At 38.0% G+C, this 17,637-nt stretch overlaps 2 protein-coding genes across 7 annotated transcripts in view; both read left to right on the top strand.

Moving 5' to 3' along the window:
• The window catches only part of pacrg (PARK2 co-regulated), a 118,043-nt gene extending 113,325 nt beyond the window's left edge, over positions 1-4,718 (top strand). For both annotated transcript variants that reach the window (XM_051868909.1, XM_051868910.1), the window contains exon 5: positions 4,311-4,718. In XM_051868909.1, coding sequence (XP_051724869.1) covers positions 4,311-4,471 — 161 coding nt within the window. In that variant the 3' untranslated portion in view covers positions 4,472-4,718. The remainder of the gene's footprint in view (positions 1-4,310) is intronic.
• Positions 4,719-14,326: 9,608 nt separating this feature from the next.
• The window catches only part of qkia (QKI, KH domain containing, RNA binding a), a 75,492-nt gene continuing 72,181 nt past the window's right edge, over positions 14,327-17,637 (top strand). For 2 of the 5 annotated variants that reach the window (XM_051867236.1, XM_051867237.1), the window contains exon 1: positions 14,328-14,732. In XM_051867236.1, coding sequence (XP_051723196.1) covers positions 14,588-14,732 — 145 coding nt within the window. In that variant the 5' untranslated portion in view covers positions 14,328-14,587. Of the gene's footprint in view, positions 14,733-17,637 lie in introns of all 5 variants that reach the window. The other 3 variants (XM_051867238.1, XM_051867242.1, XM_051867239.1) reach the window with 3 other exon arrangements.

Raw genomic sequence — 17,637 nt, 5'->3', positions numbered from 1 at the left:
ATGAGACTACATGATCTTACTAGTACTGATCTCTCCTATTGTGGTCTTTGATTTTGAAATTGCAGCTTGTATTTCTTGCGTTCGGTGACGTGAACTCCATTAAATATGCATATAGCGTGGGAATTGAAGATCAGATTTAGATCGGAAGATCTGTTTTGCTGAGACGTATTTATGTGGCCAAGTGTAAATGGAATCATTTTGATAAATCAGATAGCTATCTGATCTGTAAAAACGCATGAAGTGACCAGGTTTAAACAGGCCCTGAGAAACTTCAAAAACAAGGTCTTACTGACCCCACACTTTTGAATCGTATTTATTTTAAATCTTTAAACAGAAAAGAGCTTCCAATAAAATATGATATAACACTAAGAGCAAAATGGAATATGCAGAAGAACAATTGTGGATATCTTGTGGAGGAAACAAAAAAAGACAAAAAATTTGGATGCCATTAACCTTGTAAAATTCAATACTAGCAACTAATTATTTTTCAGAGATGCTCACTGTATGGGAGCTTGTAAACACAGCTTTGGTTCCTGGCAGACTGATAAAAATCTATGCACTCTGATTCCCAGAAATCGCATGAATCAGATTGTAATTATTTTCAGAAAGCTTTTGCCATTTTTGTGTTAAATCTGTATCAGATGGTTATTGAGCAATCCATGTCTCTGGATGTGCCATCTGAGGCTGAGAATAATCTTAATAACTGACACAGAAATACTGTAGTAGGTGTATTTATTTATTTGTGTGTTTTCTATCCGCCGGGTATTGGTATGATTTCAGTTTCTGAAAGCTGCTGAATCCTTCTTCCTGCTTGAACTTCACACTACCCCTGAACGCCATAGATCAGAGCCTGGACTCCACATGATTCCAAACAGAAGCATATCTGTGTGGTTCATGCACAGATGGCCAATGAAGCTGTTCTACCTCTTCAAAGTATTCTCCATATACCTCTTTTCTTTAAAGAGTTCTTTCTTTAAGAGTTTTCTTTAAAAACCTCTGCTCATTCTAACCCCCTACTTTCTCTCTCTCTCCTCCTGCTCTGGTGTAAAGATGCTGAATGAGAAAAAGAAAGCGAAGGAAGCCTGAAGGCTGGATTAGCGGAGGGAGTTGATTTTATTTTCCTGTGTTTGAGAGCTGTACCGATGTGTGTATGAAGCAGGGCCTGCAGTGTGATTGGCAGCTTTCTCTGGTGTGGCCCATGAGCCGAGTTTCTTGAGCATGTTAGTACAGGGATACGTGCAGCCTGTTGGAGACAACTGTACAGATCCACAGCAGACAGTTGGTCACACCATCAAAATAAGTGTGGTCCAGACAGCGTAAAGTGGTCTACCGTATCTATTCTTGGATCCAGGTTGACTATATAGAGAATATCTAGTCAACAGGTGGACCACATGCTGCCTTAAGCCCAGGACACACCAAGCTGACGTCAAAGGACTAGTGGCGACGAAAACTGACTGTGTTGTCGCCTCTCGTCGGGTGTGTCTCGGCCAAAAAGCTGCTCTTGAACACACCAAAAGGACTAAAGGCGACTGTCAAATAGCATGTGCATTCTGTGTCTGTGTGTAAGTAAATATCTGTCTAAATCAGCAGAAATCAATAGTCTATTTTAAGTATTCAAAAAGGGAAACTAAAACTACGGGCCCTATTTTAATGATCTAAGCTCATGGTCTGTCGCACATGGCGCAGGTGCACTTAGGGCATGTCCGAATCGACTTTTGCTAGTTTAACGATGGAAAAAATGGTCGGCGCATGGTCCAAAAGGGTTGTACCTAGTCTCATAATGAGTCATGGGTGTGTTTTGAGCGTAACATGCAATAAACTAATCAGAGTGTCATCTCCCATTGCCTTTAAAAGGTTTAACCATGTCAGATTGCAATTTACATGGCGGAATTTGCAAGCAGAAAGACTGAACGCTTCTCCAGAGAGGAAACGGATACAACGGAGCATTGTAATTCTTTTATTTTTAATATGTGGCATGTTTGTGTGCTGCTGCGCGTCCCTATGTTTCTAACTGGCAGAATGTACGTGTGTTGTACACCCGCCTATAGGCGCATATTACTAACGAAATAACGAATAACGAAAAAAAAAAAAAAATACTGACTTTAGACTAGGTTTTTGTTGGTCAATCGCGCAGTCATTTTCAGTAGCCTCAAAATAGCAACACGCCAACAATGCACCTGAACACACCTCGTTTTCAGACCAGCACGCCCATGGGTGAACAGATGGGCATGAGTTAATTTGCTATTTGAACAACGTGGGCGCTGGATGTGAACATGATAACTGCGTTGGACTGAAACTAGCAAAAAAACATTTGCGTCGCATTGCACCAGGTGTATGATATGACCCTAGGACTGCAGATATACAAACTGTAAATAAAGCTGTGCTTGCTTACCATTTTGAATATCAATCACACTGATCACTTTCTTAATTTCAGTCAGCTCATGTTATTATGAAAATATTCCTGCATTCGAATGCTCAGGTAAGATGACGTAAAATTATAACAACCTTCTGTCTTTACCCTCTTGACTTCTTTGCTCATTTTCATCAGTTTTGCTTTTATTCTCGTGCACTGACTCGTTCGCTAAGCTGAACAGCCAATCAGAGTTCTCTCTCTCACCGATGGCCCGACGCCGATTCAACATGCTGAATTCCCAACATTGCTCGACAGCCGACCGTCAGCTTGGTGTCACGGCCTTTACAGCCTTTAATTTGTAACTTCCAACATACCTAGTTAGGAATATACTCCAATTAAATGGTTTGGGGTCTTTTATTCAGCAAGAACACATTAAATTGATAAAATAAAAATGTCAATAAAGACATAATGTTACAAAAGTCTATTTTAAATAAATGTGTATGATGTATCAAAAAAGTATGTTTCCACAAAGACATTAAGCATCACAGCTGTTTTAAACATTTATAATAACAATAAATAATGAATGTTAATAAATGTTAATAAATAATAAATGTTTCTTGAGCACCAAATCTGCATATCAGAATGATTTCTGAAGGATCATGTGACTTTGAAGACTGGAGTAATGATGCTGAAAATTCAGCTTTGCCATCACAGGAATAAATTACATTTTAAAATAGATTGTTTTTAATTATAATATATTTTACATTATTACTGCTTTTGTTGTGTTTTTATCTGATTTTAGCTGAAAAGCTAATTAAATTAAAAAATATTATTTCATTCCAGTCAGATTTTATAGCTTTCACATATGTAGTGATTTCATCTTTTCCCATTCAACCTAGTAAACAACTAGCTAACAAAAATACGTTCAAAGAACATGAATGTTCATGTTAAGTTATGAAAAAGTAATTCTGAAAGTTTTCTGAACATTCAAAACATCCAGTTTTTTTAAAAATGTTTTAAGATTGTTTTTTCTTGGTTGTGCGAACATTAAGGGAACATTCCATTTTATACAGTTATTGGAAGAATGTTTGTTCATAACCTTGCCAGAGCATTAGCCAGAACGTTCCCTGTTAGCTGGGCATCTGCCCGCGGACATAACTTTGGACACAGAGCTGCTTAAACAGGACACAGATGGGCATATTTACACACCACAAGACTTTCTTTGTACTAATATTTTATTGACGGCCGTGGGTTTTGAGACCTGTGTGAGAGGAGTTGATGTACAGAGAACATCCACAAGTCAGTAAATAAGAAAAGCAGATGAAGACATACAGTTACTCTAGACAGACAACAATCACTCACACACGCTAGAAGAGAGAGACTCCCTACTTAACTCCTTTCTTTTCATCTGCCTGTCATCCTTCCCTTTAATGAGCAGGTAGGAGAGACAGAGAGGAGCATGTGTGTGTGTGTTCATACTTCTTGTGCAGGTGTAATTGGGCCTGTGACCTCAGAAGAAAGTTTGTTTGGTAGATAGCATGTGGGCTTGTGTGTTTATGAGGAGTCTGTGTGTATGTGTGATGGTGGAGAAGTGTGAATGTATTGATTTGTGTGTGTGTGTGTGTGTGTGTGTGTGTGTGTGTGTGTGTGTGTGTGTGTGTGTGTGTGTGTGTGTGCTATAGGTTACCCAGTGATTGATGGGTTTCTCTAATGTCATGTCAGAGAGCAGCAGAGATATGCACAAGAACATCATCCTGATAAATCATTACAGATTTATTCAGTGTATCTGAGGTACACACACTCCTGCTGAGCATCTTTAACAGTCATCAGAGCGATTTCATTCAGAATATCAGTGTGTGCATATGTGTGTGTGTGTCTTATACACTTTATTAGGGCTTTTAAACTTTTAAACATGACAAAGTATGCTAATTAAACGCAATGTGTGTGTTGTGTGCAGAAAACTCCGGTGACGGTATTGACTACAGTCAGCAGAAGAGGGAGAACATTGGAGACCTGATCCAGGAAACGCTTGAGGTGTTTGAACGCTATGGGGGCGAGGATGCCTTCATTAACATCAAATACATGGTGCCCACCTACGAGTCCTGCCTCCTCAACTAAAAAGAGCGGAGAACTCACTCGCAAACACACACACAGACATACACATTCTTATTCAAACATGTAAACACACACACCTTATGTTACATTCCTAATTTCTGACTCTATTGAAGACATAATGCAGATGAAATGAGTCTATGCGACACGGCTGTTTGTATTGGAGAAAACACTCATACACACACAGAGCTTCCTGTGAAGATGAACAGACACAAGGAGCACAAGGGTCAATAAATCTCTCAGTGGCAACTAACCTGAATTTAATTTTCATTCTGTAGAGAATTAAACAAGGAGAAATGTAGAAAATGTATGCACATCCAATACAAGCTGGCCACAGGTACAGGAAACAAGGCAACAAAATTGAAGTTAATTTACCTCATGATGGTCTAGATGAGTCTTGGAGAATTAATATTAGTATGAGAATAATTTATTTTTGCTTAATTATTTACTTAAATTTGACTTAAATCAGTCTTCTTAAATTATTTAAAAAACATATGATGCTCAAAAAGAAGAAAAAAATATGTATTGAAAAAAAAATCAATACATATACTGTATATACATATGTGTGTGTGTATATATATATATATATATATATATATATTAGTATTAGTATTAGTATTATAATTAATATTATTGTTATAATCTTTTGTGTCCAAAATCTTCATCTTGATGATCATACTGATTTTTTTAATGTAGCTCTGTTTCCTGATATAATGAACGTTCCCTTGTTTTTTCTTCCAGTTTTCTCAGTAGTTCCTCTGGGGTTGGAAAATAAAACAAAAAACAAAGAAATAGTGAGACTTTCCCTCTGGCTGTTCACTCACCTTCCAACACTCACCACCTGAAATCTTTTCTTTTACATATATCTCCTCTGCCAGTTTATTCACACCTATTGTAAGTAAGCAATAAGGTACTCGAGGCTGTGCTGTATCGTGAATAAGTCACGACTGAAGAGCATTGTTAGGCACGATGCGAAGCCTTTCAGCCGTGACTTGTTCACGATACAGCACTAGCCTCGAGGACCTTATTGCTTTTATAAAACGGTTATCACACAATACAAACCTTCCTTCCGCCGGAAAAAAATAGTCTCTGACCGTGAACAGCAACAGAAGTTACATTATTACGCCAATAGATGGCGGCAAAGACTGTCTTTATGAGTGTGTCAGTCTGTAGAGAAGACTTTTACATTGAAAAGACTGAATTGTTGTGAACACGGAACAAGACGCAACTGATAAATGCTTTGACTAGAGCTGTCAGTCATGGGAAAACCCCTTAAATGTTAAAAGGACAAGATATTGCAGCGGACATTTAAACAGATTTTTTTATTATGAACATAAGACTGACCTGAAGGGAAATGCTAAATCTGAATGCAGGTAATAAATTCGCTCAATTGATCTCTTTCTCACAATACTCTTCTACATAATACAGTAAGCTTCAATGAACAATATCAATTGAGTGGTTTCTAAGGGTGTTGTGTAGTGATACACAGAACCGTTGGGTGAAGCGGTCATAGCCGTGTTTTATCGTGAAAAAAACACAGCTATTGACCAATCAGAATCAAGGACAGGAACTAACCGTTTTATAATTGGGAATATATTTGTCCCCATAATAACTATAGTGCATATTTCCTCTGGCTGGTGTCAACTTTCATTTTCCAGCAAACCAGGCAATCATCACTCAAAGGGTTAGTTCACCCAAAAATGAAATTTCTGTCATTAATTACTCACCCTCATGTCGTTCCACACCCGTAAAACCTTTGTTCATTTTCAGAACACAAATGACACAAATATTTTTGATGAAATCCGAGAGTTTTTTTTTTTTTTTATCCCCCATAGAAAGCAATGTAATTACTGTCATTCAAGGTCCAGAAAAGTAGTAAAGACATCGTTAAAATAGTCAACATGACTACAGTGGTTCAACCTTAATGTTATGAAGAGATGAAAATACTTTTTGTGTGCAAAAATAAAACAAAAATAGACTCATTTAATAGTTTCTTCTCTACTCTGTCATTCTCCTGCACTGCTTACGTAGTATAAACAGTGCAAGCTTCCAGGTTCTACATCAGAACGCCGACTCAGTATTTACGTTGGTACTTACGTTGCTTTCTATGGGGGATAAGAAAAAGAGATTTGTTGAATAAAATCATTATTTTTGTTTTGTTTATGTCCAAAAAATATCATAAAACTAAGGTTAAACCACTGCAGACACATCGACTGTTTTAACGATGTCTTTAGAACCTTTCTGGACCTTGAAAGTGTTGATTATATTGCTGTCTATGGACGAGTCAGATACCTCTCGGATTTCATCAAAAATATCTTAATTTGTGTTCTGAAGATGAACGAAGGTCTTACGGGTGTGGAATGACATGAGGGTGAGTAATTAATGACCGAAATTTCATTTTTTGGTGAACTAACCCTTTAATTAATATTCATAAACCATGGTTTATGCGTTGAGCTGCTGACAGAAAGTAAACCTACTAGAAGAAAAGTCATATTGGCTAAAAATATGCATTTTTATATTCATAGACAACAATACTTTTGGTGTAATTAAAAATCCTTATTGGCAAACACACTAGTGATTGACATTACTGGGAAGTAGTTATCATGCTTTCAAATGGTATCTCATATGAGTGTATCCGTGGCAACTAGGCATTTTAAAAGCTTTGAGCTTTTTAATACGCCTTCCCACTTATGACTTCCACTAACAGATCATTTCAACAACCCAGCTTCCTGCTTTCTTTATCTTCTTTCTTGCTTTCTTTATCTCCGTCTCTTCAGGTCAGCTTTTTGTTTTGGGTATTTATATTTTATATTTGCGTGTGCGGAGATAGTAAAGTGATTTTTGACTATGCCAAAATTATCCAAAAATCTGTGTTTTAGCAATGAATTTGACAATTCCCAAGCAAAACGCACTCGCATACACACATATATCTACATTCAGACGAAGAGCACACTTGAACCTGAAAGGACATATAGAGAGTGCACACAATAACACATGAGAGATAGCAAGTATTCAGATAGCAACATTATGTGCTTTTGAAAGCCATGAACCTGAGCTGAATGAAACGCTCATTTATCAGAGTGCATGCGCACACACACAGTTGGGGGCTTCCCTCATGCTTAACAGCTTCTATTTTTTCTTACCTGTGAAATCAGATGCCTCAAGTGTGTGTTAGTTTAGTTTTTTCACCGAATATTGATTTTGTAGCATATAATGTTCTCTGAATTTCTCAGTTTATGCTTTTACAATCTGATTAATCAACTATCTGTAGAATTATGGACACCAGGCCCCCATAATCACCACATATATATTACTTTCTGATTCTAATGTATCATGACATCATATGAACGTACCGTAACGGGAAGGATGTGCAGTGTTTTGCCAAAGTATTTCCTTTGGCAGCTACAAGGACAAAAACTGTGCTGGTGTGTATTTTTAAATGCGAGTCCCATGAGCTGATGTTTACAGTGAGCTGAGATTTCTGGAACATTTGAACTCAGTTCAATCTAGATTTGATCACAACACCTGTAAATTACAGCTCTGAACACACACATGGGGGAATTGAGGTGGTTTTTGCCCTCAAATCAGTTTTACTGCAACAATGAAGTCAATAAAGAGACCCAGCTTCAGTCCTAGAAACTGTGATAGTGAGAGGAATAGCTTCAGTAATCATTTACTCACTTTTATTCTTACACTTGTATGACTTACTTTCTTCTGCGGAACACAAAAGAGGATATTTTGTAATGTTTCAACAGTTTTTGCCCATACAATGAAAGTCAATGGTGTCCAAAACAACTTTCATTGAATGGGCACTGAGTCATTCTTTTTTCTCAGAAGAAAGAAAGTCATGCAGTTTTGGAATGGCATGGGAGTGAATAAATGATGACAGAATTTTTGGGTGAACTATTACTTTATGTCTGCTCTCGTATGCCTGATTTGGCTCCATTCTAATTGTATTTTAATTCAGTCAATTGAATAAAAATCCAGGCATGTACGGTATAAAACAAGGATGGAGATGTTGATGTGAGAGCTGAGGGAAGGAAAAACATTAGACTGTAAGAATGCCAGATTGTTAGGAGCAACAGTGCAGAGGGGAGGGAGAGAAACCAAGGTAGCAGCAGGAATAAATAGCCCTTTGGGACCTATTCTTCTTGTTCAGCGCATCTGCCAGGGGCAGCACGAAACCCAACGCCAGCCAGTAAGCATGTGCAAAGCCCAGAGCTCAATGGAGATTTATTTTAGAGTGACTTCATGCTTCAGGTGTCACCCGCACCTCAAAACCCCAGAACACCACTCCACAGAACGGACAGGAGCTATTGTTTATTCCAAAATTTCACATAAAAATGTTATTGATTTGTACTCTTAGGCCTCAGAGATGTAGTAAAGAAGGTAATATATATATGTAAGCAATAAGGTACGAGAGGCTGTGCTGTATCGTGAATAAGTCACAGCTGAAGGACCGCTTTGCGTCGTGCCTACATCCCCTTCAGCCGTGACTTATTCACGATACAGCACTAGCATCGAGTACCTTATTGCTTTTATAAAACAGTTACCACACAATACAAATATTAAAGCCAAAAAATATGTATCAACGCAACTTTCATGAAGTAAAATCACTAAAAGCCTGCCTTCCGCCGGAAAAAATAGTCCCTCACCATGAACTGCAACAGAAGTTAGATTATTACAACATTAGATGGCAGCAAAGACTGTCTTTATGAGTGTGTCAGTCAGTAGCGAAGACTTTTACATTGAAAAGACTGAATTGTTGTGAACACGGAACAAGACACAACTGACAAATGCTTTGACTAGAGCTGTCAGTCACAGGAAAACCCCTTAAATGTTAAAAGGGCAAGATATTGCAGCGGACATTTAAACAGTTTTTTTTTATTATTATTATGAACATAAGACTGACCTGAAGGAAAATGCTAAATCTGTATCTGAATGCAATAAATTTGCTCAATCGATCTTTTTCTCACAATACTCTTGTACATAATACAGTAAGCTTAAATGAAAAAATATCAATTGAGAACAAACAGTTTATGTTGCTAAGAGTGGTTGCTAAGGGTGTTGTGTAGTGATACACAGAACCGTTGGGTGAAGCGGTCATAGCCGTGTTTTATCATGAATAAAACACAGCTATTGACCAATCAGAATCAAGGACAGGAACTAACCGTTTTATTTCAGTTAAATATACCTCACAATAAAGAGAAGAAAAGACAATTGCAGCTTCCGTTTCATACTGACTAAGGGTCTAAAAGATCATAGCTTTCCTGGTCGTTGTGCATTTCAAATAAAAAGTTCTTATTATTTTATTAAAATGTAATAACTTGCTCCGCCCTTGAAAACAAAACAACCACCTGGATCCATTCTGGTACATAATGCCCACTTTTCACAATCCAATCACACTCAAATCAATTCCCAGTGGACCAAATCAAGTCCTGCCCCCTTTTTTTTTCATTTAAAATCCTGTTTTACTCAAACATACATCAGATTATTGCAGTAAAATGGGTTGCATATTCCGTTTTAACTTGATGTCAGTGGATTTTAGCAATTCTAAAGTTCTGTAACATCTTGTCTTTCTCCAAGCAGCAGAATTGAGCTGTTTCACTGAGCAGTCTTTTCTAATATTGGACTCTTTGAAAACAGAGTCTCTTTAAAGTAGTGCTGGTTTGTAGCATGTGAGCGCGTGGTGTGTTTTGAACAAGGCTCACAGGAGGCCGATAGTTTTTCGGCAGGAGGCTGGAGAGATCTTCTCTCTCATGCTCCAGATCGGTGGGGTTCTGCTGTCTGATCCTTGCTCCTCCTCCTCAGCCAGACGCTCTTATCAGACTCAAACACATCTGCTGTTGCTCTGCACACATACACAAATGCCTGTACAACCACCATCCTTATCCTTTGGACCACCATGAGAACCAATCACACACCCATAAACATACACATTCACCTGGAAATTTAAAAACTTCATGTACAGCAGTTCTACGAATTCCTTTGAATTTAATTCCATTTTATTACGTAATCACTTCCTTAAACTCAAATTACAATTCTGCATCAAAATAAATGTTGAGCTCTCATTTTCTAGTGCTATTTTATATATATATAGCTTTCATCTTTATATACAACTGTGTTGATATATTGAAGAAAAAAGCTCAATTAAAAGGAATAAATATTATTTCTTATAATAAATATTTTAACAAAAAAAAAAAAAAAAAAATTAACATAACCACTTCACTGCTTATTAACATTTTGTGTAAAAATAAAAAAATAAATGTGCCCCGCATTTTCATGTCACTGCCGAAACACTGTATGTTTTAGTCCATCGCCTGAGACTGATTTTAACCACACCCCTATACATTTTTGACCAGGAAATATTCCTGTGTCCCTCTCTCTCATATCTAAATGGTGAGTAGATAGGTCCCATCATTTTGAGGTACATGTGTTCAAAAGTCTGAAAATCTGTCTAACTTTAAGGAACATCACTACCAAACACCTTTTTTTGCAATTAAACACACTTTTTTGGGTGTTATTCCATAAAATTTAGTTAATATGTGTGTACAACTGTTCAGAACTGTACTAGGTAACAATGTGCTGATTAGCATCTTTGAGCTAGGCTCAAAAATATCTAAAATTGTCACTACCGAAACAGTCATGACCGAAACATGTCATCATTGTTTTGGTAGTGACAAAAGGGAAAACATAATCCTTTATTTGGGGGAAATAAATCATTTTAGTACAATTATGCAAATCATTAGTATTTTAGTATGTTTATGTGAGTTAAAATTCTGTAAAGTGATGGGGTCCTAAAATATTATTGTCACTACCGAAAATGTGCAGTCATGACTGAAACATGGGATGTTTTGTCAAAAATAAAGTATATTGAATTATCAACTAAGATGTTATGATAGTGTTTGGTTCAATATTCGTACTAATGAATCCTTAACTTTGAAGTCAGTATGATTAGCTTTATGCCTTATACAAAGATATTTGTTTTGATTCAAAATACCACCAATCTAATAAATTATACTTAAAATATTGTTAAAATTGCAATTGTTATTGATTTACCTGTGAAAACTTAAATAAAATAGCAAAAAATATATTTACAAGGTAGATGTCAACAAAATCTTAATAGGTCAATATAACCCTTCTTATTAAATTATATATTATAGTGTTTTTCTGTAGTAACAAATTTGGGGAGAGGAAAAATATTCCAAAACTTTCTGAAAATACAATATGAGAATTAACTGCACAATTACTAGAAATGTGTACCTTGGATATTATACAATTTGCATACATATTAAATACATCTTAAAATACATTTGCATACATACAAAAAACATCTTTTTCAAGATGTTTCCAGCTCTGACTTTGAACCAATTCTGTAGAATGGCCCCTATATAACTTTCGTAAAACAAAACAATTTACCTTGAAAATAAATTATGATTTACTTTTATGATTTTCTGCATTTTTATTACTTTTATATAAACTTTTCTTGAAAATGGTATAAAATGCTTTTCAAAACTTAATAAAACCAACATAAATACAAAGAGTAGTTTTTTTTGTTTTGTTTTAAGTGTGAACATTCTTATATGTCATTGAATTAAGTACGTCTTGGAGAAATTGTGTGTCAGCACATGTGGCGTGAAGGCCACGGTCCTCGAGTGAGTGATGCAGGACGGTGTGTGTGCTGTAATCTTCGCTGCAGACCCCTGGGGATCCGTAGGGCCATGAATGACTTGGCGGCCCACGGTGAGATTATATTGCACTGTGCCGGACTGGGTGGAGAGAACAGGATCCATCAGTGCTGTCAGCGCCCAACATCTGACCACATACTACACAGCAAGAGAAAGCTATTTCTTGATTTCTTTTTAGTTTAAGTTTATACGTGCTTTTACTCTCTCTCCCATAAATACTCAATGACACTCATGCAGAAGTGAGAATGTGCCACTCTTCACCTCAACAGTGTGTGATTTCTCTCTCTTTAGATATCACAATTGACCCAGATTTCACTCTCTGGTGTTCCTGCACCCACACATAATCTCTCTTGTTTTATGTTTTTGTATTGTTTATTTTCATACTCAAAGCTTTCTTCAGACAAAATAACACAAGAGTGTGTGCTTTGAGGGAGCTCACGTTATATTCCAGACACAGTCATGCCACCTACTGCTTTTCTAATCAGCTGCCGGCGCTGACCACAGGATCATGACTGATGCCCCCTTCTGAAGCCCCTCTCTCTCCGCTCCCTGCTGCTTCACAACCATTTGATTTCGCACTCGGTTTTTATCTAAAGTGTCGTTAATTGGATTAATTGTAGAATGAAACCCATGTTATTAACAGAGGAGGAAAATACAGGGTTTAGGTGGGGATTAATATCTCACACTACAAAACAGACTCAGCGCTAGCACCACGCAGACACATGTGGCCTGTCTTAGACATGGTGCCTAGTCAAATGAAAATGTATGTGGCAGTGTTGATAAGAGCAAAGGATTCTTATCTTAGACTGAGATAAATGCTAAATCTTTTGTTCTGCCTTGAGAAATTGGTGATTTTTTTCAGTCAGTTATACTAAGAAGGTGACTGAGCTGAAAAATTAAATGCAATGAAGAAAGGATGAGTCAAGTGAATAGCATAGTGACTCATATGGATATATTTGTTTGCGGCAACAAATGAGGAGGTCTATAACGTGGATCATTTCCATTCATCTCAAAATGAACCTGCATTCAGCTATTTTTTTGCTCATGTGCACATTATTTGGACATTATTTGGAGCCAGTTTCTCTGGAACTACTGGAAAACGATATCATGATGTGTCCTTTTCTGATAGTAAATATATGATATTATTGGCTGCTGTGTTGTCACTAGTTGAAGGAATGTGTCCTGTTATCTTCCATGTGGATAACAGAGCATCTGGAGAAGGTCAGCTAAGAATGAAATCACAACCTGATATAGCATCTGTTCACATAGCCTATGTCTCACTTACTGATGAATGTGAAACTGTGATCTGATATCCATTTTTTTTTTTCTTTCAGATGCCTAATAAATGGTCAAGATCGTTTAAAAGAACCAAGCTACTGTCTAAACAACTGCTGAAGGTTAATTTCCATACCACACGACCTTCATACTGGATTGATCTACTTAGTGAACAAAAACCACCATAAAACCAATAAAAATAAATCCATACCTAGTGAGGAAAACTTGAATGTTTGTGCCATTATTCACTGATTATATTTACTTTTGTCTTTCACAGAAGAAAATAAAGTCATGTAGGGTTGGAATAGCATGAAGGTGAGTAAACAACGACAACTTTCCATTTTTGGGAGAACCCTTGGTCTAGAATTATAATATGTGGTCTTTTTTTTTTTAGATATATTGACATGTCTATGTGTTCTTTAGTGTAGTAGGCTATTTCATCGTATTTTCATAACGTATTGAATAACGCCAGAAACATACTTCTCGCGTTCGTTTATGAGTCGCGCGCCGACACACTTTGTAGAGCAACGTACGTTCCTGGCGTAAACACAGAGAATCACATTCCGTGGCAAAACTGACTGTGCAGATTAAAGACACATAAAACGACATAATTATAAAAGCAAAACAACACGTAATGCCAAACCCAATCAAAAAACAAAAAGCAAAACACTTGTTGTCACAGACATGTTGTCACAACGTTTCACAATACATCATCCCCGCTGGTGACTCCTGGCATTCACGAGCCTGTGTGCTATTGGCTCTGATCTCTGTCCATCATCTCAGGCACTCATTCATGTGGTTAAGGCACTAGTCCCGCCTCTCCAAAACCATGCGCTGATTGGCCACACCAATCCGCGCGAGGCGGGTCGGGCTCTCTCGGAGGTTCCTCAGCGAACGCGCACTGGTGGCAGTCCGGAGCGGTAGCGCTAGCTCAGTACAACGAAGAGGACCCAACGAGTCTACATCGCGCGACTCTATCGAAAGGAGAGAAAGAAAGAGAGAGAGAAAGACTGCACCTAAAAATCAGCCATTATATCTGGAGAGCGTCACCACAGCCTGGAGGGGGAACGAGGGATTTGATCAGCACCGTTATTTTTTTCTTTTGTGTTTTCTTTTTTTTCTTTTCTGGGGGAAGGATTGTGAACGTTTGTGTGCAAAGATGATGGTCGGGGAGATGGAGGTGAAGGAGAGACCGAGGCCGAGTCCCGACTATCTCATGCAGTTATTAAACGAGAAGAAGCTCATGACGAGTTTACCAAACCTGTGCGGCATCTTCACACACCTGGAGAGACTCTTGGACGAAGGTACGTGTGTGTAAACTTGAACCACGAGTGTGTATGTGGTGTTTCACAACTTCACAAACTATTTGTCTTCAGCGAAAGAGACTCAAACCGATGGTTGGGGATTCTGTTTTAACTAGGCTTACCCTTTTGTGTCTAGTTTGAAACGTTTAAACCGCTCTGGACAGTTTTTAACAGTTAGAATTTGAAAAGTAAGTTAGTTCCACCCCGTCATTTCGTGTGTGGGTCGCTAGCGCTGTTAGCAGTCTGCTAAATCAACAACTTTTCACGTCGTCATATTCGCTAACTTTCACTTCTTTATCATATTTTTAAGATCTTTAAGAGTTTATTCTTCTTCTAAGTGTTTGTCTCGTGTTGTAAATGGCACATCACCAGGCGTTTGAACGGTTCCTAACTTATTTTGGGGTGTGAGGGAGGGTTAGCCGAAGTTGGTAGCTGCACACAAGAAACTTAACATTTATTATTTACTATAAATCTGTTTATTTACTCGGGTATACTGAAATATTAATATCTGTACTGAACACAAAGGATTTAATCAGAACAATTAGCTGTTTGTTTGCAGATTAAGGTTTCCCCCCGAGGCATTCAGTTGAGTTTTGCATGAATGCCCTATAGAGAGAGAGAGAGAGAGAGAGTGAGAGAGGCACTGTGCAGCATGCCTAAATGCCCAGACACATCTGTGTCAATAACACCGCATAAACTACTGTTTATTCTAGACATAGACATAGCTAGTAAAGCTTTTATTTTTTTGCCATGCAATCTGAGAGGGTGAAAGACTGTTCCTGACTGATATGCAGCAGGTTTCTCTCATTGCAGCTTGTATATCCGCACCGTCACTCATTCACTTCACACATGTTCTTCGTTTATTTACACGCGCTGTTTGTGTCTGAAATGGATGTAGTTTATAGTCAGGCTTTAATCTCCTTCTGTTCCGATACGGAGAGGTTTGAATTCCCACACACACACACAGTATCCGTCTGTATTAGTTTCATGAAGTGCACAAATGCTCGCGCTATTGACATACAAACACGCGGCTCTGTTTGTCTTGTAACAAAGAGGAACGAGCCACCGCAAAATCTGCCGCAATGCTATCCAATATCAGCTTTGTTTGCGCTAGTATTCTCTCGGCGTGTTGCAAAATCACCCTGTGCGTCACTGGATAAACTAGTTTGGTTTGACGGATCACAACTCCACATACCGACACACAAGCCCAGAAACCGCACTTTGGATTGGTTGTTGGATTCAGTCGCACCGCTAAACTTTCTGCTTGCGCTAACTGCCAAGTTCATGACGGAACTTGTCATCAGAGATTTAAATGTTCAATATGGATTCACAGATGTTTTGTTTGTTTGTTTTTTATAGTAGGAGTAAACGTGCTTTAAAGGGAAAGTTCTCCAAAATAAATGCTGTCAATTTATTTAATCAAGAATATATTTTGAAGAACGTTAGCAACCAAACAGTTTTAGAGCCCATTGACTTCTGTTATATATGGACCAAAAACCCACATTTTTCAAAATATCATCTTTTATGTTTCACAGAAGAAAATCTTGAATAGGTTTGGAATGACGTGAGTGAAAAAACGCCATTTTCATTTTTAGGTGTACTGTCCCTTTAATATCTTAATGTTTTAGTATGTGGACAGTAAGCTATCAAACCACTGAAGTTTTTACATCTACAGCAGGACTTTTTCCTCTCTCTCTCTCTCTCTCTCTCTCTCTCTCTCTCTCTCTCTCTCTCTCTCTCTATACGTAAATGGCACAGATGTGTTTTCTTAAGAAGTCTTCTACTTTGTCCCTTAGTGTCTCCATGAGAGATTTCTCATGAAGCTGTGTGCTCTGACACCAAACAGCGAGGTGTTAGTTTCTCCTGCAGTGATACAGCCTCATGTTTGTGTATCTGCACTCATTCTGCTCTGTTTACCTGAACTTTGCTCCTCTCTTGCTGTAATCAGTTCTCCTCAATCCACTCAAAAATGCTGAAACCGCCGAGGACAACTTCATCCTTCGTTTTTTTCCCTATGACACACATTTCTTTGAACACACACATGGATTGGACTAGGTGTAAAATCTCTGCTGCGCTCTGCTGAATTTGCATACTGATTTGCCTATGCAAATGAGCAGCTCAGGGTGATGTGGGCCAGTCATGTATTTGTAACGGTAAATACTCAGACTTAATGCGTAGGGAGGAAAATTTGTACCGCTACACACAGCGTCTGCTATCTCTCGTGACCTCTGCTTTACATCAAGCCGATACGGGTTTTTAAATGACTGATACTGGTGTCTAGACAGCAGGGTGATATAACATATTTATTAAGTAAACAATATTTATTAAAATCCGAAAAAAATATTTGAAGAAAATGAATGTGCAATATTGATTGGCAAAGCTGGCTGTAGATTATGAAGCTGAAGTGATTTCTGCTGTTAATCAGACACAGTTATTGATGTGAATAATCGCAAAATGGACAAATTGGCTGACGTGTTGGTCTGTCATGAGTTTTAGGGTGGACGTGTGCTCCATCTTGACTGTATTGCACTGATTCAAGATCAGGTTTCACTCCAGATCTGTGCTGTCACATGATGAGGTATGTTGCAGATCAGTTGTAAAAGGCGTAGGTTGTTGTGTCTTTTTCCAGCAGAAATTGATCTGAGAAGGTTAGACAGATGATGGTATCTTAAGTATTTCATTAAGCATTGCTGTTGCTATTGTGGAGTGTTTAATGTGTAAATAAAGCACAGACTTAAAACATTTCATTGCAGCTTCACACTTTTCTGCTGGATGAAAGAGACGGCGTGTGGGGGTTTGGAGGTGAAATGTGGGAACGCTCTCTGAGTTGTCTCCTTGTAAGAGTTCTGGTGACAGCTGCGCACAAACGCTCATAACTCGAATGGATTGTGTGTGTTTGCAGCTG

This window comes from Ctenopharyngodon idella, chromosome 17 (genome assembly GCF_019924925.1).
Source record: "Ctenopharyngodon idella isolate HZGC_01 chromosome 17, HZGC01, whole genome shotgun sequence".
Taxonomy (NCBI): domain Eukaryota; kingdom Metazoa; phylum Chordata; class Actinopteri; order Cypriniformes; family Xenocyprididae; genus Ctenopharyngodon; species Ctenopharyngodon idella.
The sequence above is the reverse complement of the archived record's forward strand: the minus strand, read 5'-3'. Positions and strand labels throughout refer to the sequence as shown.